Source organism: Anopheles marshallii, chromosome 2, assembly GCF_943734725.1.
Source record: "Anopheles marshallii chromosome 2, idAnoMarsDA_429_01, whole genome shotgun sequence".
NCBI classification, from domain to species: domain Eukaryota; kingdom Metazoa; phylum Arthropoda; class Insecta; order Diptera; family Culicidae; genus Anopheles; species Anopheles marshallii.
In genome coordinates, this window is record NC_071326.1 from 77,446,796 (window position 1) to 77,471,935 (window position 25,140).

A 25,140-nucleotide genomic window follows, 5' to 3' on the forward strand; every position below is an offset into this window, starting at 1 on the left:
TGCTTACACTCTGTACAATTGAGACACACAAGCTTGATCTGGGGTGTGACACGTCCTCATGAACACAATATACCGTACCACCAAGAACTACAAATAGCGATTTTCACTCAACAATAACCAGTACCGCTTTACCGAAGGCTCTTGGATGCTTTGGCAAAGTGGCGCAAAGAACACACAACATGCACGCATCGTCGCAACAGCCCCCGATGTGTTGTGATTTGTTTGCGTTCTTTCCATTGAGACGGTTGTTAGGGAACAACGTTGTTGTTTTCTTGTGGCGTACACGTTCCACGATTGATTACTGCGTTTTGCCAGGGGCAACGACAAACATGCCGATGTATACGGTAGGTGTATGCCAGCTCTGCTCCAGCTCCCCATCCATTGTTGTTGCATGTTGTTTTCGTTTGATAAATGATAGAAAAAGTCAATAATTATTCAAATTTAGATCAGTTTAAATTTTCAGTTTAGATTAAATTTAGAGTTTTAGATTATTTCTTACTATTTTTGATACTGAAGGCGTCATATAGGCAAACACCTTGAGGCTAGCGCCGTCTATCGGATTTTCGCACTACTATACCTTAAGCCCTAATTACACGTTTTATGTAAATTTAAAAAAAAAACTGAACAAAAAAGGCGCATTTATTGAAAATGATAACAAAGATATTTTTCGGACATTTTGGACCCGCGAAAACCAATACGCAAAAATCTGTGTTTTATTTACTTTTTTTCAATGGAAAACTGCTAACCTGCTCATTTTGTTTTGTTTCTCTTTATTTATTACTATATGTTCATGTTGATGCTGTTTTGTTGCTTCATTATTAGTTTTCTCTAGTTACTTTTGTTTCACCTTTGTTTTGTGGCTGTTATGTTTCCATCCTCCTTTCGCTCGCTTTCGCTTCCTTCCTTGGGTTATTCGACTGTTTTGAGTTTTCATTTTGCATTTCTACTTATGTTTGTAAGAGATAGGATTGATTCCGTGTGTCATGGATTGGTTTTGTTTGCCTGTTATCCACCGTGGCGCTGCACCTGTATTAGTTTAGTTTATTATCCGTACTGTACTGCGCGGAGTTTCCGGTTTGCCCGCTTTTTTCCACTCCGAACTGTATGTTTCGTATGTTTTGCTCAGTTGTTTGTCTTTTGTGTGTGCTTTCCCCTTTCTGTGTTACTCTTTTCTGCTGTCTTTTGTTTGTGGGTGGTTGTGTTTTGGATGGTTTATCCATTATTTGCTTTACGTTTCCTAATGCTTTCTGCATTACTGCATCCCCCCACGGTACGCCTTTTTTAAAACTATCATCTAAAAAGTTGCGTTTTTTTTTGTTAATTTGCGTTTATCGTCTAATTTTTCATTTTTGTTTTGCTTTGCTTTTGCGACTTTTACACAGCATTCTGTGGGGGGGGGGGGCGGAGAGGAAATACTCTCGCTACTTACTTCCAAAAAACAGAACGGTCAAACAAACGAAACATCATTAATCGATATTATGGCCCAAAAAACGTTTTTTTCCTTTGTTTTGCATCTCTTTGATTATTTTTTCCCTTTTCTCCCATTTTTGTTCCTCGTTTTTCCCTCTCTCTACTAGTTTATTCGCTTACACACTACATGTTTTCCTTTCTACGCCGTATTTTGTTTTGTTTTGGTTTTGTTAATCGCTACTTACCTAAAGTGAACTGGCTGCATTATATGTTTCATAACACTTTTGTTTTTGCATTTTTGTTTTTTCTCCCTTTCTTTTGCTTATGCTGATGCCATAACCGCACTTTCTCTGTTTGCTTGGTGCGCACACGTCCACACGGTTCTTGGTTCAGTGTTCCAAGTATTGCTACAGACTTCTCGTTAGGTAGGTATAGTTCTGTTTTAACGATTCGTTTCCATTTTGTTTGTTTTCGGTTGATTATAGAGAGAAAACGCTAGCGCGCGAGAAAAGCGGATTCGAGAAAGCGAAATACTTTTGAAAAAAAATATAAAGATTGAAGAGAATAGAGTTGTTTCTTTTTTATTTGTTTTTACTTCTATGGTTATGTTTTCCTTCGCTCAATGGCTTACTTTTTCTCATTTTTTTGTCGTCTTTTAATTTACTTTCGGGATTAGATTAAATTTGCGCTAGAGTATGCATGTGTTTTGTAATGTGTGCTTGTTTGTATTGGGTGTTTGTAAATGTGCTTTCACGCAAGTTATGCTATTCCTTCCATTTCGTTCACTACCAGTAACGCTACTATAGTCAATCAATGTTGGGCCCTCATGAATGATTTCTTCCTCAGTTTTCGTATATACTTGTTCTTCGTTCTTCTCGTTTGTTTGGCTTTTGTTCTTTTACCTCCGAAATTCGAACTCTACACAAAGTTTGCATGCAAACAGGCAGTGTGTGTGTGAGTGTGTAAATTTAAATCAATATAAATCAATTTATGGCACATAGTTCTAAGCACGAAACAGATAAAAATGGCATTTCAACATGATGGAGGCTTTGGCATGCAGTAAATCGATTCAAATCATTAGACGTTTATGAACAGGTTTGTAAAACTAATATTTACCGTAAGGAAAATTATTATAATTTAAATCCAACGTACTTAAACACTTACAAACACTAAAAAGTCACCTTTTGTGCTTCGTTCATTCTACCTCCAGTTTTGTGAGTGTGCTAGTGTGATCTGTTTGAATGTGTTTGACTGTTTTTCTTTTCTTGGGGAATATACGCGCGTTCTAGTTTAGAGAGGCAAGAGAATGTATAGAATTATGCGGACTATGCAACGTTCTTAAAGGTAGGTAGTATCTTAATAACTGATTGGATTATGACTGGATTGGAAGGTGTGTCGGCCACGGCACAAGACCTTTCGTGCTCCTTCACGCTGATCATCCCCTTTTTCCTATTCGTATCAAATGTGTGTACGTGTCTGATAGTGGGTGTAATGGCTTTCGTTAATGGCGCACTATGATTAGGATTCATAAATAGTTTTGTTGGCTGGTTTTAGTTTCGCTTTTCGTAATTAATGGTAAAGATTAAAGGTTTCGCTAAACGCATGCAAGTATATATGAGCTGTCGGTCTGTTGGCTTACTTTTGATTTGTTCCGTTTTCCTGCTACGTTTTGTCGGCTTTCTAAAGCATGGCTTCTTAACACTACCACTTTCCCTATTTGTGCTGCCAGTACGATTGCAACCATTCCCGCATTGACCGGTTCGCAGAATGGCGTGTCTCTACTCGCTCATAAAGTTTGTTTGTTTACCCTCGAGAACTTTGTCTTATGTTTGTATGCCAGCCTTCCCGAACGCTTAATGCTGTCCCTTTTATAGCTCTAATGCCGGTCCCTATACGATACATCCACTAGGTTGGTAATAATATACTTATCAATCAGAATAATCATGATGTAAAATAAGTCTTCTTGAGTTTACTTGCTTTCTTGTGTGTTTACTCCTTTGTGTGTTCGCTGACTTTCCTCCGGTTGTTTAGTCTCTTGTCTGATTTCTTTTCATTTTCCCTTTGCATTCGCCATTTTGCTCCAGTTTCCCTATGGCTGTGGTTAGTTTATTATGCTTTTGTTTCAATTGCGGACAATGCACTATGGTTGCATTTCAGTTTTCTTCTTTTTCCTTTTCTTGTCGATTTTTGCGCACCTTGTTTGCCTGATTTGCCTTGATCGTTTACAGCACTCGTTTGGTTTTTGTGTGTTTGATTCGTCCCTTCTTTCACATGCAAAAGTTTCCGAAATATGTTCCAAAAATTGAACGCTCAAAACTTTCAAATCTGTATCCTTTTTTTGTGTTTCCCCTCCATATTCTATATCAAACAAGCGCTTGTGTACGATCGTACACTGTTTAATGCAACTGGCTTTTTCTTCATGGCCGTTTGTTCTCTCACCGTCCCACGCACATACACACACACTCGTCGTTTATTAGCTACGTTTTGTTTAAGGCAGTAAATTAATTCATATAATACTATTATTATTATATATGTGTAATGCATAATGTTTAGCTGTTGTTAAATGCGCCTGTGTGCTCCTCCGTGTACTGTTTTTACCATCGTCAGAAGTAGTCCAATTTTCAGTTTAGCATTTTGTTTTCCGGTTTCCTTACTGCGGCCCAAAAAATAGCAAACAACACACCAGCTCTACAAATTGCTGACGCAGGTGATGGTGCATAACTCAATCTCGCGTTAACTTACATCGAGTGAGATTCACAAGGTCGGGAAAGAATAACATTGGGATGTGTTTTTTTGTTGTGGTTGTGGACTTCCCGTGAGGTGTAACGATTCAAGTTTGCTTCCGAATCGGGTTGCAGCGAACATGCCACACGACACCGAACCGACAAACGCCCAAACCAGGTCAGTAACATGCCTGGGGCGCACGATTCGCTTTTAAAGTTCTGCTGCATTGTGCATTCTATCCTCCGCGTGAATCCCTTGTTTAGAGTTTTGTTTGTTTTGTTTTCAATTACATTATCACAGTTGATATAATATTTCATTTCTATATTATACTTTGCGGTCGATTTGTTTTGTTTTTTTTGTTGTTGTGTCATATGTTTTTGATTTGTTTGTTTTGCTGCTGCTGGTTTGGGACCCTTCGTTTTGTTTCGTTTGCTCTCGGTCATTATGCACACCTTTTCGCTTCCTAACTCCTTCCTTGTTGCTTGTTGCTAAGAGAGTTGATCTTAAGAGCTGATTCTCGTCCTTTTTCTACGTTCATTTGCGATTCCGTTGCGTGGCTTGATATCGTTCGGTGTTATTTTTGTTTTTTGGCCGATCTGTGTAATAAACCGTGAAGGACGCCTCGATCGTGCTATTCACTAAGCAGCGCACATCCCTACGTTCTACTGATTATTGAGTTGGTGTATATATATATTTATATATATTATATTAATGTATATATATATATAGATATATGTGATTTGCTGTACAGTACTTTCTTGTTTTGTTCTTTTTTGTTGTTGTTGTTGTAATTTGCATCTCTGTAAACACCTAACATGCTCACCAAATTGGCAAACTTGTAAACCAAACCAGAACGGACGAACATCAATGAAATAAGGGAACACGACAACAAACGAACGAACTGAAGCAGTTACACAAATTTTCGAAGAACATCTGTACAGGGAGCGAGACTGATAAAACTCTCTCTCTCTCGATCTGTTGTAACAATTCCAACGAAAAAACGATACTATTCAGGAACAATCCTTCTGCGTGCCTTTCATCGTGCAATGTGTTTGTGTGTGTATGTATTAAATGCTTCTTGTGTCGTATATTGCTCGAAGCCTTCAACCGAAAATCAACAATCTTTATCCTCTTTTTATGTTGTGTTTTTTTCTATTCCTTCAGTGTGTGGTATACTAGCCGGGACAATAAATTTATTGCCCATCTTTGGGAAGGCAGAAGCTCATCATTTTGGCTTCCTCTCAAACGAGCTGCGTGAGTTGTGTTCAAACGTGCCATCTTCGTTCAGGTATCAATGGCACAAAATCGTAGCTTTGGTTTATGGTAACTTTACAAAAATGAATATTAAAGCAAGAGAAGTTTGTAAATGTACATCGGGAATTATGTTTTAAGAAACATCCATTGCTCCGACAACCGCCTGTACATTGCTTAAGAGCAATAGGTTGTGTTTTATACTCGATCAAATAAAGTGGAAATTGATATGTAGAATTGAAAAACTTTAATTACTTTCCAACGAGCTATCCAAACATTTGAATTTAAATTCTCCTGCAACTTCTATCGAACATTTTTTCAAATCTATGCTAAGAGAATCCTCAAAGTTGGTAGTGAGAGATACGAACGAATAACGATAATTGAACATAAAATTAATATTTTTGTTGCGCTTTAATGCAACTAAACGACAGCTCGAAAGTACCGTCAATTCTATGTTTGCCCAGTAAATGATTACTATTAATATTGTAAACATAAGAACGAATTTTCTTTTTTTAAGAGCCGTTAAGTGCACCGGTACACTTCAATAACTTAAAATGTAAAGCAAAACAGGAAGGAATTGTTATTAAACCACGGTCCTGTACAGTCCGAACTGTCCTTTTGCCTTCCGAATCGTTTACTCAGTGATGAGCTACAGTTCCAAATATACCGTGTTCAGAACTTGAGAACTTGAGTATAATTTTCAAGCAATGGGCAACCTTCTCAAAAATCCTCTTGTATTTCTGATTTAAAGAACTTTCCATTTACCCATATGCCTCAATTCATGCGTATGATCGGACCACTTAACTACAGTGATTTACTTAATTAATTGGAAGCTAGCTGATGATAACACACACGCAAGACCCCTGAACATTCCCCAAAAGAGGACCATCTTCAAAAAGGTCTCTTCAAGAACAGCACCATTCTTCGCGGATGCTGAATGTGCGGCTCGTGTTTGATAGGTCGCCGATCGGATGCGGCGATTTAGTGTTTGGTATTGTAACTGTTACTTTACTAACGCTTCTTCTACTGCACTTACTAAATAAATACACTACCCCTTATTATGTGCCTATGTTATACGTCTGCTTTGATGATGGCATGATATATCGGCTAGTATCGCCCGATGACTAATGAGTGGGGAAGATAAGAAAAAAGCGTTATTCTGAGAAGAATATGCCTCCCCTATGAGGGCTACAAGAGACTGAAATGCTCTTTAAATTACTGAAGAGAAAGCCATAGGTAGCGTTAATACGTACTTTTGAATGTTTTGGTATTTGTGTGTGTGTGTATGTTATTGTTTTTACGTTTGATAGGATGAGTTGATACGCGTGTTGTTCCCCTCGCACGCCAATCGATCGCCTCCCCCCTTCTTAACCTACTCGGCAAAAATGCCTTCTTTCCTCTTTATCGTATTCGCGAAGAAAGATTAGCCTCAGCTGAACGGCTAACAGCCATTGTCCTTCTGATTCCTCACCAGCAAGGAGACATTCCCATCCCCGTTCCTATCTTATCGTATGAGATTACGGTTGTACTTGCGATCGGTAGATTTCGAGCGACTCCGTGATCGTGGTTTCGTTCGGGGTACCCACCGACCCTCATTGCTACCATTCCCACAATCGCAATCACTATCGTCCGAGCTATGCTCCACGCTGTTTTGTCCGTGGAGCTGCTGCTGTTGCTGCTGCTGATGGTGCTGAAGCTGCTGTTGATGGTGCTGCTGCATTTGCAGATGATGTCCCGCGTAACCGCCGCGTCCACCATTGTTGTGTCTCCGAGCCGTCATCATTGGGCTCTCGCTAGAGGACGATGCGAGATACTTGCCACCGTTGAACGGTACCGTTTCCGGACAGGGTGCCGGTGGACTCGCCGGCTCGAAACCCATATCGTCCGAGAACTCCTGGTTCACGTTGCGGTAAAACTCTTCCGTGGGTTCACCCGCCTGACTGAAGAACTCGATATTGCCCCCGATCAACATGGGATCGGTCATAGCGCTGCCACCACCAACACTCGCACCTCCACTCGACGGAGGTCCCGTGCGATAGCACTGTTCGTACAGAACGGACCCACTTTCGTAGTCATTCTCCGTCGTGTTCACATTGTTGTACATATCCGGATGGTGATGCTGCTGCTGTTGCTGATGAGGATGGGGTCGGATCCAGTTCTGGGGGAAGCTCGGAATCGGCGGTGGAAGTGTGTCCCACCGGGGTTGACCATTCCCCTGACCACCAACGGCATTCCCATTCTTTCGCATCATCTGTGGAGACAGGGCGGCTGGATTTGTACGGATCGTCATATTGTTCGGAGGCCGATACGTGCCATACGGGTGATCCGGTGGTGGTGGTAATACGTCCGATATGTTGATCGGTTCCCTCATCGGTGCATTGTACTCGTTGCTCGACGTCGGGCTATTACCGTTCGAGCACTTAAGACACGATTCTTCGGACAGAGTTGGCCCCATGCCACCGCCACCACCGTTTGGACCACCAAGTCCGCCGAGGGTCATCATGCCACCACGCTGAAGCGTTACGGTCGCATACGGTTCCGGTGGAATGCTTCCACCCATCATCATCTTGCCCATCGTTTGGGACTGTATCGTGTTGTTCGTCAGTTCAGCATACTCGGACGTGCTGGGTGGATCCAGCGAGTGCGACGGTGCTTTTACGAGCGTATTCCCGTGCAACCAGAGCGTATGCTGCTTGTCCGGTATAATTGTCGTAACCGAGGGTCCCGGGTAGGATGCTTTAACACTTTGCTTCTTTCGTACCGTCCAGAAGATCGCGAAAATGGCAGCACTGATCAGTCCGACACAAAGCACGACTATAGCCGTACCGGACATCCAAGATGCGGTCCAGTAACTTGGCGTTGGATCGGATCTAGGGAAGAGCAAATTGATAGTTAGCGAATAGCTCCATAAATTCCACCAACAAACAACTCTTACCTCACTATATTTTGTGGATCCATGTGCAACGGTGTGGGAGAACTGTACGGACCTGTAAAAAAAAGCATTTTGTGTGACCGAATTTTTAAGGAATTCTCTTCAAACCCCAACCTACCTATTCCACCAGCTGTTAGACTAGCAACACGAGCAATATACATCGCACCAGGCGTGAGACTGTTAATGACGACCGATTGTGTGGAAGAATTAAGCGACATCTGTCCTAACACTTTGTTTGTGGCATTTGACTTGATTTGTATCTGTAAAGAAATAATTCGTTTTAGTATACTGGAACTAGGGATTTTTCTTTCTCCAACAGCTAGTACGGACCTTATAGCCTGTCAACTCTCCATTCAGAAGATGTACAGGAGGTGGTGACCACCGTACAAAAGCGGCCGTGGTATTTATCACTCCAACACGCACGTCGATCGGTGGTGCCGATGGTGGACCGTCTAGCGTGCGGCCACGCCGTATATTCGACACGGACCCCGCCAAACCTTCGGGAATGCTCGCAAAGATTTCATACTCGCTGTACGGTCGAAGTCCCGTGAGCGTTAACTCCTTCAAGTTGCTCGTTGTCAGTACACTGCTAAACGTCGAATTGTACAGATAGTAATCGACCGGTTTCGAGGCAACGCGATAGTACATACGGAGCTGCATCCGGGACGTACTGTCCGTGACGTCCCACGTAATACCGATCGAGTTCGCGGACACGGTAAACACGTTGTTTAGCACGATAAACTGTTGATCGTTAACCCACCGGTGCTGTTCGTACTCCAGTATCGGATCCCTGCCCGGTGCCTCACCCTCTGCCATCACCTTGATGTGGATCTTTTTCACGATACTGCCCGCTTCGTTTATTGCCGCACAAGCGTACCAACCCTCGTCACCCTTCAGTATCTGTCGGAACGAAAGGCTTCCGTTCTCCTCAAACACAATGTCGCTACTACTGTGCGGATGGGCGGTCGTCGCAGCCATCGTACCCGTGGAACCATCCGGTGACACAGTGCCTTCTCCGTGCTGATGATCCCCTTCCGGTGGAGTGTCTCTTCTGCTGCGCAAAAGCAACCGGTTCCGTTCGCTCGAATCGGCGCGGAAGGCAGACACACGCGTTGGATACTGCTGCAACAGTTGCCGCTCGGACACGGGTTCAATCTTTATCGACCAATTGCCGCGTCCCGTTCCCCCATCGCCACTCCCATTCGCCACGAACGATGCCATCTCCGGTGCAAATGCGTAACCTTCCGGGAAGCCCCAACTGACTGCTCGTTTCTTTCTGCCTCCCAAACCATCCGCAGACTGTTCACCTTCATCGCGCATTTGTTGGTGCACCTCATTGTTGTCCACATGCTTCCGATCGATCCGATCCCAGAAGATTCGCACGGCTGGGCGACCCTTCGCCCGACAGGGCAGCAAAAGCGGTTCACCCTCACGGATCATCACATCCACCGGTGCTTCCATAAACGTCGGTGCCTCGTACACGTAAAGATACACCGATATCGTTACGTTGCCACCCTCGTTGTGACCTTCGCAGTAATATTTGCCTTCGTCCTCCTGCCGGGCATCCTCAATGCGCAGCGTGTTGTCAAGCAGTTTGCGTGAGCGCCCTTCCGGCAAACGGCCACTTTCCTTACGCCACGTTACAATCGGTTTTGGATCACCGGTCAGCCCGCACGGAAGATCGAATCCTTCGCCCTCGAGCACCTCCGTATCGTGCGGACTCTTCACAATGGTGGGCGGTGCAAGCACCTTCAGGTAAGCCGGTGGGGTCGTTTTTGTGCCGGCCATACTTTGTGCCGAGCATTCGTATTTACCCGAATCGCTTGGTTGAATTTCGGAGATAAGCAAGCTGCCCGAATCGACGAGTGAGTGATGTTTGCCATTAATGTCCAGTATCTTGCCGTCTTTGATCCACAGCACGGACGGTTCGGGGATGCCCCGTGGAGGTGTACAGTTGAGTACGACGGGACCACCAACGAGCGCCACCGTGTCCTTTGGCACCAGTCGAAAATCATCACGGAGCACTGCAATATTGAAATAGTAATGATTAGATTAGTTGTTTCGTGTGCAAGTATAAAGGTAAGTTAGAATGTACCAGTTGGCCCACCAGCCAGGCGAATGGCAAAGTTTTAGAGCTTTTAACTTTCACAAAAGGGCCTTTATCTGTTAAATGAGCTAGCTTGTCTAGTCTCCATACTAAAACTGGAAATAGCCACCCTCGGGAACCGCAGGGATAATCTTCTACAATTTAATCTAGAAATTGATATACGTTGGCCATTCTTGTTTGATCATTTAGCAAATGTATACCAGAAGATCAAAAGCCCGACTTACACAAGGGTAATGCAGAATAAGAGAATAAGTATCGACAGCAACTTTTATGTTGAAATTGTCATGCTCTGAGACATGGACTTTGCCCAAAGCTGACGTAGAAACACCTTAGGCGTTTTTGAGAGGAATATGCTCAACCAGATTGTAGTTATGTATGATATGTTGAACTCCCGAAGATCCGGAGCCGCAGCTCTTAAAGTATTTCTAGGCTCTCCACAACGACCGAAGAGTCATGGTAATCTCAAACTGAGATGGAATGCTGACCTTCACGCATCCACCAAAAAAAAACCCAGATAATGGAGTCCTGCAGCAGACCAACAACACGACCACAAGTCACTTACCTGCAATCTGTAGCGTCGCATTCTCGCTGATTGCAACACCTGCCGAGTTACGGGCCTCACAGTGATAAACTCCAGCATCCTGTTCCCGTTTATTTTGCGTGACTCTAAACGAATAACAGCAACAAACAAGAGAATGTTTTGTCAGTAAACATTACACACACCCTTCGGTACATTCGGCGTTCGTTTTGGCAACGTTTACCTCAGGAAGAAGAGCGATCCTTCGGGCAGCACGACACGGCGATCCGATGGTGCGAGCGGCACCCCGTTCTGGTACCAGATAAATTCCGGTGGCGGTCGTCCTGTCGCTTTGCAGTTAAGGGTGAGCGGTTCATCCTTCGCCGCTACCGCATCCTTCGGATGTTCGTTAATTTTCGGTCTCTGTTGTGCTGTGTTGAGGAACGGAAACAGAACGAGAAAGGGAGAAAAAAGGGAAAAATGAATCATTATTGAACATGTGAACCAGAGCACAGGTTTCGCTTGCGTAATGGGTCGGAATAAATGCAATGACAGCAGTGATATGCTCTCCTATCTACTTGCATTGTTGCCATCCACAGAAGCATTTCGAACACACCGGCACACACGCCCCGGGGCATGGTGTGAGGTGGCGGAAATGTAGGTTACGGGACGACGCTTCATTTATGCGCCAGGCTGCTAAGAATAGAACTTCCATAATCAAATATTTGTGCTACAACCTCGAACCCCGAGGGTGGTGGTCCAGGGTCGCCTCCTAATGGTATTCAAAAGAAACAACAGCGGCGCGCAACAACGCTAAGTGGCAATACTCTATCCACCATACATCCACATTCGGGAGGTTTAATTCTCTTCTTGACCACACACCAGGAACGACGTACGGGGAATCTGTCACGGTTTCGTAGTGGGCCATCTGCTTCCATCCACTTGGGAGGACCAATTGCGCCAATAACCACCGCCGTCGCCGCCACCATCCCAACCATGCTTACCGACGACCGAATCATATCAAAGGCTTGGCACCACGAACCAATAGAACCAAACGGCGAACCGAAACAGGCTAGAAGAGAGGCGCATACAAAGCGACCGTGTGTGTGTGTGTGAGAGGTTTTATGGATGGAGTGTCAAGTGGTTTGCCCCGGCATGCGGGAAAGCAACAGCGGGCCTGCAGATGAGCGGCTAACACGTTCAACAACGGGGTGTACAGTAGTACACCTCGCCCAAAAAAAATAAAACCTAATAGAACGACAAGGGAAAACGATCTTCAAAAGAATGAACAGAGAAACAAAAAAACGACACCCGACCTGTTCCCCACTCGTTATGTGATTATTTTTATTCCACCCGGAAACGAGAAAAGGCCCTCCAGAGAACGTTTTTCACCCTTTTTTTTTGGGGGGGGGGGAGGTTTGGGCCCATCCATGACTGTCGGAAGCTTGCTTTTTTTGTATGCCGCTGGGCGGAATATAATTTTTATTTGTACGGCGAAAAAACACGGTAGAGTGTTACAGTAAAAAAAAAAACTTGGAACAAAATGACTTCAATTTTTTAAAGCGGTCAACGTTATAAATGCTCGGGTGTCCACCGGGAATGCCCGGGAGAGAAACAGATGGGTGAAATAAATTTACTATGGGAATAATGGAATTTATAGAAATTCACGCCCAATTACCCAATAGTTCAAGCGGTTTAAACCATAAAAATTACATAAATTCTAATAACACTTGAAAATAGTTTCACTATTTGGCAAATCAACAGGGTGTTCGAGTTGAAGAGGGTTTAAGTTTAACCGATTTGTGAATTTTTTTCAAGTTAAAATGGAATCTCTAGAGATAGATGTGGAATATGAGCGAATTGCAACTAATGTCATTAAAAGTTTTCTCAACAGAGTAAAGTTAAGAAAACACTGTACGGAATTGATAAAACTAACTGCAAGAAAAGGTGAAAAGATTCGATATCTACCGAAAAAGAAATCCATTTCAACTGGTAAAAAATTCATAAATGGAGAAAACTTTACCATTTCAACTGAAAAACCCTTCAATCACACAACACACAAAGTTATTCAATAATCTTCACCCGGTTCGAGTGATTTCATTTCAATCTTCCAGTTCCGTTAACTGTCGCTTCCAATCGGGCATTATCAGACAAAATAAACAAAAATACACTCACACACACACGCATATTTCATTCAAACCATCCGAAGTAGATTAGAGGATGCACCCATGCGCCTAAACTCGGGTGAGTAAACACAGACTTGTGAATGACTGGAAGAACCTGGATCAGGTGAGGTTTTGTGGTTGCGGAAATCAAACAGAAATTTTCAGTCAGTTCAGGCAACAGCTAGTTCCAGTTCCAATTTGCTAACCAACTCACATGACCGCAACACATCCGCACACTGCGGCAGGAACCATCGCTGTGGTGGTATCCAACTACTATTGCTGATCATCTAATATTGGGATCAATGCGCGTGGACTGGTCTCTGCTGTCTCTGCAGCGTTTCAGGTCGAAAATGTGTAAGATGTGTCCGCAGACATCTTAAAGTATTCCTGTAGAACATTCCACTACAAGCATGTGGCCGCGGGAAGTTTGGAACTATTTTGCAACAAGTTAAAGTGTGCACCAAACATCGAACACTGTGGACTCCAACCAACGGAGGCGATCGGAGTAAAGTACTCGCATTCCTTTCATCTCTTAAAAGCATTGAAAGTTTCGCTCCAAACATTCCATTTCTGGGTGAATAGTTGTTGGAAAAATTACCCTCCCTAGAACAGTGCTTCTTTCTTTATGTGTATTCGGCTGCATCCAACGATGGTAACGATTTGGACACGAGACTGGATCATTACTCTTGGCCCTCCGTGCATGTATGTCTCTACTGACCTTTTAACATGGACTTGCATCAGAAAAAAAAAACACAGGAAAAGCGATACATTCTTGCCCTTCCGGGGGTCGGTTTTTTTCCGTATCGATTGAATTGCCTATCCTTGGCCGGGCACACAACAAGTAGGCCACTAACTAAACCGGGACGAGTAACTTTAAACCACAGGATTTTTAATCGTCTTTCTGCTCCTGTATGTTTGAGTTCCTTTTCATGGGGGCACTGTTCAACCGTGAAACTTTTACTTTAAACAGGGAAACATTATTGAACGCACAGCGGTTGGTTGATGGGTTTAAAGTTTCGTTCTGAATACATGCTCAGCGCGGTAGCCCAAGTGGCACATTGTATTTCGCAGGCATTTTTGTGTGAGTTCCAGGTTTTTGTTTGCCGAGCTCAGTAATCTCCTGAGGCTTCAAAACGTTCGTCTTGTGTTGAAATTATAATAAGTTACTGAGCTGGCTCCAGCAAGTAGCAACCTTGAGCTTGCTTGCATCATAGACAAACTCCAACCAACTCCTTCAATTGGAATTGACGCGAGTAACCCAAGACCTCAAGCAGATCAAATTGGATCTGTTCCAGAAATTAGATCAGAGCTTAAAATTATTCTCAGAATTCTAATTCTCACAATTAGATTGCAAGTGGGGCGGCCCGGTGGCATGATGGTAGCGGCGCCGGTCTTCACACGAACGGACTGGACCAAAATCCCATCCGGGCCAATCCCCCGTAGCAAGGACTGACTATCCGGCTACGTGGTAAAATAAGTCGATACGGCCAGGCCGTTCTAACGAAAAAAAAATTAGATTGCAAGTCTTTCTGGCCAATTTTAAAGTCTTGGCCAACTCACTCACCCGTATGAACAATATCCATATCCCGCAACTTATTATGGTTGACAAAACATGTACAAATATCCATAAAACTCGTCGAAAGCAGCCAAAAACATCTTTCTTCATCGATGCATTTCAAGACCCCAAACAACGCACACACACCAAAAAAAAAAAGATATTGTCTACTTATCTAACACTTTCTCCATCCTGTTTCCTAGTTCTTCCCAAAAAAAAAACCCCATTCCAATTTTTACACTTTCCCGTTTGTTGCACTCGCTGGGATGCATTTCTAACGCCCCACCGATACGGGTTCGAGCGCTGCTAGGGCCAACCCTCTCGATCGATCATGATGGAAAAGGGCCAAATGCGACCTGATGATGACAAGGCGTGGGGGTTGTGTTTCGACCCCTTTCCAGGCAGCCACATCACACACAAGCCGAGGCAAAGCGTTCACTCGTGAAATAACGACCGAACGTGTGTGTGTTTGTGTGGATGGAAATTTACGACGCCACTTTTGGAGATGCTTCTGCCTGTTGCTGAAGAAGTGGAAGCCCGTGGAGTCGGGGAATGTCTTCAGTAGCACAGCAGCCCAGGGAAGAACTCGTCTAAAGCGGAGGGGGGATGTGCAAGGCAAAGCAACCGGTTTATCATATCATCATCATACATATTGCACTTTATATTGCATATTATGCACCGGCGGTTCCGGTGGTGCGACTGTTGCATTTGTGGTGGTTTTCTCTTGCTGCACCAAACATAATGCTGGTTCGGTTTTAGATGGGGAGAGCGCCGGCTACGATTTGTTGGCCTGAATTTATGCGAACTTTCACCAAACAATTTAATCCCTGGTGCCGCTCAACTTTAACCGATTCGTTCTCGCGAAGGAAGGAGTGAGCTTCGACAGACGTGTGGAAAAATAATATTCTTCAAAGCAATCGTCTAAATCAGAGGTCCCCAAACTACGGCCCGCGGGCCACGCTATTGCTAATGTTACCATTTTAATGAAAATGTCTAATTTAGGAAAGTTGTATTTTTTTAACTGTTCATATATTAATTACTGTAACATATTAGTAATATAGTAGTTTAATAAAAATTGTAAAAAAAATCATCTCGAGCCCAACATCTGCATAAATTACTCGCAAGCTACAGAGTTTTACAATAAACAGAATGTGGCAAATCCAACTTACTGAATCGCGCAAGCTTATAAGATAAACGGGGATATTGATAGTGAAACACAACACATTTTACTGAATCGCAAACGCTGAATATGGAGACGCGGGCACAATTTAGTGAATGTCAAAACCGGCCGGACTGTTTACATACCTGGCGGATTCAAGAGTTGAGATATAATATACAAAGGATGTGCAAAATAACGATTATAAATTATATATAATGATGATAAATACTTGTGATTAATTTCCAACTGTCCCTGTACAACTCTTGAATCCGGAAGTTACGTAAACCGGCTGATCGGTTATTCACTAAATTATGCACGTGATTCCATATCGAGTTTTAACGATTCAGTAAACTATGTTCTTTTATAATATCCAACTTCGTGTCTATCTTATTTGTTTGTGCAATTCGGTAAGCTGGATTCACCATATCTTGTTTAGTGTAAAATCCTGTAATGTTTAACTGTAATGTAAAACCCTGTAATATGTGTAAACGATTGTCTGCGTGTGCCTGCCTTTAATAACCTTTAATAATGCCACAAAAAATAGACCAAACTAAGTAGAATAAAATTTCCAACCCAATGTAAACCAAACAGAACAGTAAATAAACGAGCAGAAGCGGTTTGGAGCACCAAAGACGAAACGCTAAAACTCATTAACATGCAGCAAGTTGCAGCAAATAGAACAAAGCAAAGAAGTGAAAAAAGCAAACCCCGGTATGAATCCTTAAGCAGTAGTTAAATAGTGGAATCCCTTCATTATTTCAAAATGCGAAAAAGTAGCAACAAAAAAAGTATTACTAAAGAAAGGCGAGGGAATAAATAAAAAAACACACACCCGTAAAAAATCCTTCCTACATTTCGTAATTTTCGTCCGTTTTAATACCAGGACAACGCACCAAAAGCGAAAAGAAGCACAGATCCACCCTCCGTTAAGTAACGATCGCTATAAGAAACGTGATTACTAATTTTAGAGCAGCCCTTTTTTGTGCCCTTAACCCTTGGGAGCGGGAGGAGAGAGTGGCCCCCTTTGTGTCAAACACGGCAAAACTGGCTTTTAATATTCGCGCAATGCACAAATTTTGACTTTCTTCAAATATTCGTCCCGGAGAGAAACATAAAACCCCCGAATGAAACAATTTCAATTGGGAAATAAGGAAAACTCCTCACGGGCTAATATGAATGGCGGGGGGCTTTAGCAAACGGAACGGCAAAAACCAGCCGGGACGGCTATTTTGTGCTGAACTGGCTGAAAGCTGGCCCACTCCGCACCCAAGGAAGATGGGTTGGGAGTAGTGGGGCGCGGCTCAAGATGTGGCCTCACACCCTTCTGGTGACGACTTTTGCTAATTGTGAGGAAAACGTCCACCCGACCACCGCTTTTGAGCGCGTCCGGAATCCCTTCCGGACCTGGGGAAGTTTGGGCAGCGCAGAAAAGCTTTGCCATTCTTTCGCTCTGGGAGTCGAGTTATTCCGTCACCGTTTCGGCCGTGGTTGCGAGGCACAGTGTGCTCAGATATGAAACGTGAAGTAGAAAGATGGGAAAACAAAATTCCATGACTTCATTTATGCTACTGACGACAGAAAAATCCCCATTCGCTGCGGTGATCGTTTGGATGTCTCCAGTCGCAGGACATTTACGTGGTCTTCTTTAGAAGACGTTTGAAGGCTTGAATGGCTTGGAGAGAAAATATATCCAAAGTGTGATTTGAAGTATAAATAATAATGGTGAGGCACCGTAAAAACAAATTATAAAATGCTTTAAGTTTAAATTCCACCAAAAATCAGTCATTAATTCGAATCAATTATTGAGAGATATTTAGAATAAATAGGTTGAATAAATATTATGAACAATTTTCAAACATTTATTGTATTATTGTTGATTAGTTCTGATTCGGATTCATGAATGTGAATGCATCTTTGAACAGAATGAATGAATCTGAATCTTTTTTTCCGGATTTATGAACCTCTGTGCTTTTCCCTTTCCGGTCTTCAGTTACCAATAATGAACCCCTACTTTCATGGCCTCCAAGGGTCCAAGGGAAGATCCGCTACTGCTCAGAGGATACATTAATCATTTGAGAGTCGATTTTTGATTTGAATGGTACCTCACTAATGATTCATATGTGTGTCACTTCTCGAAAGATTCATTCAAGCATAAAACTAACATATTGTTGTACTAAACCTCTCCAAGGGTAATAAACGTCTCTACAAACTCAACTACTATTCAAATACGTCCAACATATTATCAAACCAAACCTTCAGCTTAAAGAACATCGGTGATATGGGAGGAAGGAAAGTAGTCAGAACTCCTCATGCTAGGGATAACTGACCTATTGTTCTGTCCAGGGATCCCTTAGTGCTATAATCAACGAGTATTCTTAAGCCCTCAGATAAGACAGATGATCTTGCAAATTACTCCCAATATTTATGAATATCATTGTAACGAACGTCCCTGAAGCATCAAATCGCGGAAAAAACGGAGATACGCATAATGGTTGGAAACTCAAGGACATTAAGCTATATCTATCTGACATCTCCAAAAAGTAACCCAATTCTTTCGAACGCCATACATAGATAACAACTGAGGAGATAGTCAGTTTAACCATTCACAAGCCTCAGAACCGGTGTGAAAGTCGAGGCCTTATGCACTGGGCACTACATTAATGCGACTTAGACCAACTACATCAAGAAAACCAAGATATCCACATAGAATCACATAAACAGTTGACGTTGAAGATCTCAAGGCCGAGTTCCTAGTATGGCAGGAGCTTTGCTATCTTCGACTAAATGTCAAAGAAACCGGATCCGGATGAAATATATTCTAGGAAACTTCGTGCTATAGAGACTTACGCTCCGACTGTCCAGAATTCCCAGAATCTGGAAGATTCACACTGATACGTCCGGAAGTATTCTGAACGCAATGATTGGGACACGTGATGAAGATGCCGGATCCATGCTCTACCAAGAAGATGCTAATCCGGTCGCGAAGAGTAGTGTGAGCTCGTTTGTTCAATCAAGTGGACATGCTGAAGTAAATGAAATACAGCATGGACTGAAGTTCGTGGAATCCGTGTCCATGTTCTCAGCCATATGCGTACCCAGAAGCACAAGAAGTGGGGATATCAACTAATTCTAAGATGGAACTGCACTCATAGTACCAATTTATGCCAGGGAACTCTAAGTCACGCTGAGTGGAGTGACGAATCCTCGGAAGATTAACACTCCAGTAGTGACGAGCTCTGTCAACTCCACATTACAGTCACCTGAACATTATCCAACGTAACTAAGTAATGTCTAAACTGAGCCCAACATAATGACATTGGTACAATTTACGGACAGATTTTGTAATCGATTTTCCTTTCGTTGAAGGACGAAACAAAATCAAACCGATACGATTTAATGTTATTATTGAGGATTGTCGCACACGAGACGCATTGCTTTCTCTTTTCGCTTCGTTTGCGGCAACTATTTGCAAATGCTGGCACATTTACCCAAAGGCAACGCGCTCCGTGTCTCTCTGTCTCTGTGTCAGGATCTATCACAACAAAACCCACATCAACAAATGGACAAAGTGAGAGTTTAGCAAGAGAGTTGCCGTTGGTTCGGAAAAAGTGGAAAGAGTTGATATTCAAATGTTGTTGTCCTCGTGCATGCCTGTCTCACTCATGCATTCCTTCCGTTCGCTTCACACGCACAACGGTGAGCCGCGGGAAATGAATCGAATTTTCCATTCAACCCGCTCCCCCCTTTTTTTTCGGACAATCGCGTTTGGGCGTTGTTTCAGATTTTCCGTACTGGAAAATTATTTTCCCACCACTTTTTTTCCGCTCCCGCATACATTATCTCGTACTCTCTCTCTCGCTCTCTTGCTCTCGGTCCTCTCTAGCACGTGCATTCGGTGTCTCTATTGTCCTACCAACGGGCTGACTCGTTTTCCCTATTGCTTTACAGTCACACACCATACACGGAAAATCGATTTCCGTTGTTGCTTGCGACCGTGTGAAAAACTTTCTTCGCCAATCTCATTTCACCACACACAGAGCCGGAGACGAGCACGAGCTTTTACCCTTTTTTCTGTAGGTAGGATGATTCTTTCGGTTCTTCGAACAAAACCGGCCGGTTTTATTTTATTTTGTCCCGTCGCTTCAGAGGATGTGCGGGAAGGGTTCGCCATGTTAAAGGTCGACGAGAGCGAAAAGGTTAATAATTCCCGGTAAACAACATCGACCCCCGGTGACTCCAGGCGATGTTTCCGGCACGTAACGGAGGTTGTTGATTTCGGCAATGATCGATTGCGGTGAGTAAACGATAGGTTTGGGGTTGGGTTGGGCAAATTTCATTAGAGAATATTTCGTAAAAAACTGCACAGCTGAAGGAAAAATGCAGCCTTGTTTTAATCAACAAAGACAAATTGGTCGTGGAAGACTTGGAAGGTTAGTAAAATTAAAAATTTAAGGAAAGTTCAATAAGGAATCTTCATTGGTGATCTTTATGTCATTGATACAGATAATGAACTGTTAAATTCGCATCATTCTTATCGACATATACTAAACTTATCACGACTAAATCAAATTAATTAAAGTTTGTAGCAATCAATTAATTCACAATATGGATAACAACCGAAAAGGACATACAAAAAGCCCTACAGTGGTGGCTAGCGAAGTAATGCTATCGGGTATTCCGACCTTTGTTAATATATCTCTAGTTTTTGTTTTAGTTTTTTATAAAAGTGTAACAAAAAATGGAGTACTTATCTTACTTTTTTGCCATTTTTTTTGAAGAATAATTTGTTTTGGCCTCTCTTGGGCAACTTTTTTATTCCCTACACCAAGCCGAGCTTGGTACTAGTGATGAGAATTTCGTTCCGAACCTACTAGGTTCTTTTAAGCAATGAACCTCGTTCCGCAAAAAAATAGAACTTCCCTATCACTACTTGGTACCTCTGACGACAACCTGATGCTGATTGGTGGACACTAACGTTGTGGTTAATAAATCTTTTGAGAAGCGACATTAATATGCAAATTTTGAAAACATAGTTTCAAGATAATTGCTATTTGAGTCGTTCGGGTCGCGTCGCCTTTTTGGTCTCATGAGCTTCATGTAATTTTAAGTTGAAGTAGACACTCCCAGGTTCTTCTTTTGGGAAAATAAACATTTCCTGACTTTTGCAGCTCAAATTAATTCGAGTGGTCTTATTTTATAAATAATCTAAACTACTATATAGAGTTAAGTAAAAAGAAACAAGCTGGAAATTCATCAACAAATCCCGAAATAAATGGTGGACTTACTTTCAAAGCCCGCACTGTTCAGCATGTTAGCCTCGTCCATGGTCCAATGCTACAAGGTTGGGCTATTGGCCTACGACGCAAAACTAAGTCTAGTGAGTTGTTATATCAATCTACATGACCTAGTATATCGTGATGCTATAGAAAAGAGGCACACAGATCTTGCAGGTCAATCATATTCCATCCTTCCTTATGAAGGAATACTCTTTAATACGCCCATTCTTCCCTCCCATATTCTTTTGAATGTCCTTTTCAGCTGTGTCACACAACGAACAATTAATATGCTATGCCCGGGGTTTCGTACGCGTCCAATCGCGTCCATTTATCACTGTCTTGCCATCATGATGCCGGCAGAAGTTAGAAATTAGGTTACGGGGCGACACTCATATCGCACTGGAACGGGAGTTCGGTAAAGGACACTCAATCGGTCGAAAGGATTAGCACAGAGCAAAAGCGCATTATAAGATGCTTGCCGAGGAAGGGAAGAGGCTTATGCTCTCTTGCTTCATTTGCCATTTTTGTGTGAGTATGTGTGTCTGTGTGTGTGCATGTGCTGTTGGCTAAACTTTGATCTTTCCCATCTCATAATCTGCATCCCTAATGCGGCAAAATCATGTCCGCGGTGCTAATCCGACGACAAGCCCAGCACGACCAAAAGGGCAGGAAAAGCAATGAGATAATGCAAAACGACACGGCGAAGAATATTTGCCGGCGACCAATTTGGGTTTGCGTAAGTTTCAGCATGACAGCAAGTTTAGAATTTGTTTTTCTTTTGCACAGGATGTCCTTTGGCTTGGGAAGTATTTTTAACGCCACTGAAGTTGTCAAAGTGTTTTCTCATCATCATAATACATCGAAAGGAAAATCCCTCGCCCCCATTAAAGTACGCTCAACTTAACCTTGCGTAACAACTAAATACATCTCAAACCTTACTCGGTCAACCTGTTTACGTACAATCGGATTCAAGAGTTGAACTACCAAGCGAAGTTGAAAATTAATCACAAATATTTATCATAATAAAACAAAAATTTTAATCTATATTTTGCCTATCCTTTGTTTAAAATTTCGTATATTGCAACTCAACTCTTGAATCCGGCAGGTGCGTAAACAGACCGACCGATTTGACATTCACTAAATTGTGCACGCGATTCCATATCCAGTTTTTGCTTATCAGTAAAATGATTTGTTTTTCAATATTAATGTCTCCGCTATTAAAAATAAACATCTTACAAGCTTTCGCGATTTAGTAACGCTCGCTATGTCCTACCTATTGTAAAATCCTGTATATGTAGTAATATCCAATACTGCCTTCTGCATCTATTTGCCAACAAATTAATGCCTATTTCTGATCTATTACACCGCCAGATAAGCCGTAAAGAAAGGGTCTATCGCATGTTTGTCCTTCCCTGGGCGTGCCTACAACTGAATTTCTTCATCACAATTTCCCTCCCACCCAATAAACCGCTCACTAAATGCGTGTGTGGATGGGAGGGGGAAAGCCCATTTCAATTCCGATCAAGATTTTATCAAACGAACCACTCCGAATGCTACCGGGGCCAATAAATTTCCTTTCGCCACCCGCCCTCCCCTGCAACAGAGTGGGCAGACGGGGGTGGCAAAACATTTTTATCGAGGTATCGTTTTTGCATAAAAACATCACCCCAACCAAAACTTACAGAAGGCAAGCGAGAAGTGCAGCGAAGGGAACGAGAAAGGCGGAACAGAAATTCATTTTCCACCGACAATCGGTTCGTGTTTTCTCTCACTCTTCCTCGCACAAGTGGGATTCCGATCGCAGATGATCCTGCCGGAATGTGGTCCCCAGCAAAAGAGACCACTCCGAGGACAAGCCAAGCGAGGAGACGAACCTCACACCCCGTTTGAGACGATTGTCCTTGGGAGAAAAAAGGTTCCCAAATGCTTATTTTCGGCAGACAAAATGTGACCACTGCTCGTAAAGAACCGTTTCTGTATGTGCTGGTTCGGATAAGGGCACACGACGCTGACTGCCAAGCTTGGCGGATGGTTTTTTACATGAACGTCCATTTTATTCACTTTCTCTCTCTCTTCCTTCTATGTTTTTTCAGTTTTCGTTTCCTTAATTTCCTTTCGTCCGAATGGCTCTTTTCGAGCCCACGGTACGACGGAGCCCATGCAGATTTCTGGGTTGACCTTCGAAGGCGAGCGTGCCTGTATACCGCGTGGATGTGGCCCCTTTCGTTCACACGGTCCGGCTGTGTAACCGACCACTGAACACACCAACCATACGGAGTATATTTGCCTTCGATAACGCCTTTCCTTACGATGGCTTACCCTCCTTGAAGACGCCTTTCGTTCACCGGATATTGGATGTTTTGCTCGGGGAGATAAGTGAGAGACGAGGACGAAACGAGGCAAACTCTCAACAGAAGACGCTCTAGAATCCGCGCCATGCGGACATTAGTAATAAGCGAAAGATACCCTGGCTGGTATGACTTTCTTGGGATGATTGAAAGCGAAACGGGGTTTTCCCGAGAGCCTTCGTCTGCCACAACATGTGTGGAAAGAATGGGCAGATAATACAACAGCAACCCCGGAATACAAACTTGCAGAACTTTGGCAAGATGGTAATAGAACTTCAAAAATTGTGGGTATGGCAATTTTTATTTTTGATCGGAATGGACATGAATGGACAAGCGGTGATGAAGTATTGGGTGAACAAGAAAATTTCTTCAGAACTTTATAAATATTCATAGTAGAGTTTGGCAGCCAATCATTCGATTTGACATTTCGTTCAGATTCATGAATCTGTTCCTAATCACCAAACAATAATTCCTCGTCAGCTTTTGAGAAACATTCGAAACTGTGTGTAACTTATGTGTACACTCATTACTATTACGATACTTCGGTAGATTAGTTTTCTAGCATTAGAAGGCTTCTATTGTATCCTTTTAACCCGATGAATTCAATTGACATATTTAAGTTTTAATTTTAAACAAGAAAGAACTAGATTTTGAAATATCAATTTCAATCCAAAATAGAGACATCCAATAGGAGATAGCCATAACACACCAGATTTATTCTAAACATAACAAAGAGAGACGCATTCAGGATGAAAGGATAACAAAACCCATACAAATGGCTTGCCTTTCCATTCGCTCTATGAATTCCGTTTGCATGCTCTCCCTTTGCAAATGTTCCATGCCATAGAAGGACACATTTTGCTGCATCAAAGGCTCCCTGTTGGTCTCTATCAAACACGTGGGTCACAGATAAGAGAGCGAGACCGTGTGCGGGGGAAAACTCGCACCGAAGGTAAGCAAGAGCAGGCCAGAAACAGACGACAGTGGGTGGAAAACCCGTAACGGGTTTGGGAAATTCATTGAAATTTTCCATCCCCGATGACACAACACCAACGCCGTTCGCAAAACATAGCGCACACACCGACGCCAACAAGAAAAGCGGTCGATTAGACCGGCTTTGTCAAACGCAACCACACACATACACACCGAATAGGAGGAAAAGTTGGGGTTTTTCCTGTGTGTGTTTTTTCTGCTCTACTCGCTCTCGCGTTCGCTTGCTCTCTCGTGTGATCGCGTGACCGGTGTTTGCATTGAAATTGCCGGAATGTCCAGCACGGAAACTCCAAAAAACGATCGATTACGGATTCGCATTCCTTCACAGGTATGCACTTTGGGGTGTGTGTGTGTTTCATGAATGCATCTTTCTTCTCCATTATTGTCCTTTGTCAAATTTTGTTCGGTCGGTGCTAAAATAGATAACTGACGGTGGAAAACATTATTTATGTGCAAAGTTTGCCAAAGATGCTCACGTTTACACACATACCGGTCATAACAAAGCGTAGAGAACTGCAGTAGAAGTATTCACAAACCTCACTAAAAGGGAAAGGACATTATTTTGCCCGCTTACCTTCAACCGCTGGAGGATTATTTAAACAGCTAATTATCAGCAACGCCGCCACAACACGCCAGCAGCAACCAACAGGACCCGCCGGCGACCGGATAATGCATCCGGCCGGCATTGCAACCATCGCTAGTG

The 25,140-nt window shown here is 42.9% G+C and overlaps 1 protein-coding gene across 1 annotated transcript; it reads right to left on the reverse strand.

Moving 5' to 3' along the window:
- Positions 1–6,889: 6,889 nt before the first annotated feature.
- LOC128708059 (protein sax-3-like) lies at positions 6,890–25,132 on the reverse strand. The gene is made up of 7 exons (XM_053803017.1): positions 25,012–25,132; positions 11,186–11,372; positions 10,987–11,090; positions 8,648–10,341; positions 8,436–8,577; positions 8,321–8,372; positions 6,890–8,255 (listed from the first exon to the last, which is right to left on the reverse strand). Exons 1-7 carry the CDS (start codon positions 25,130–25,132, stop codon positions 6,890–6,892), a joined length of 3,666 nt encoding a protein of 1,221 aa, XP_053658992.1.
- Between the last annotated feature and the right edge of the window lie 8 nt (positions 25,133–25,140).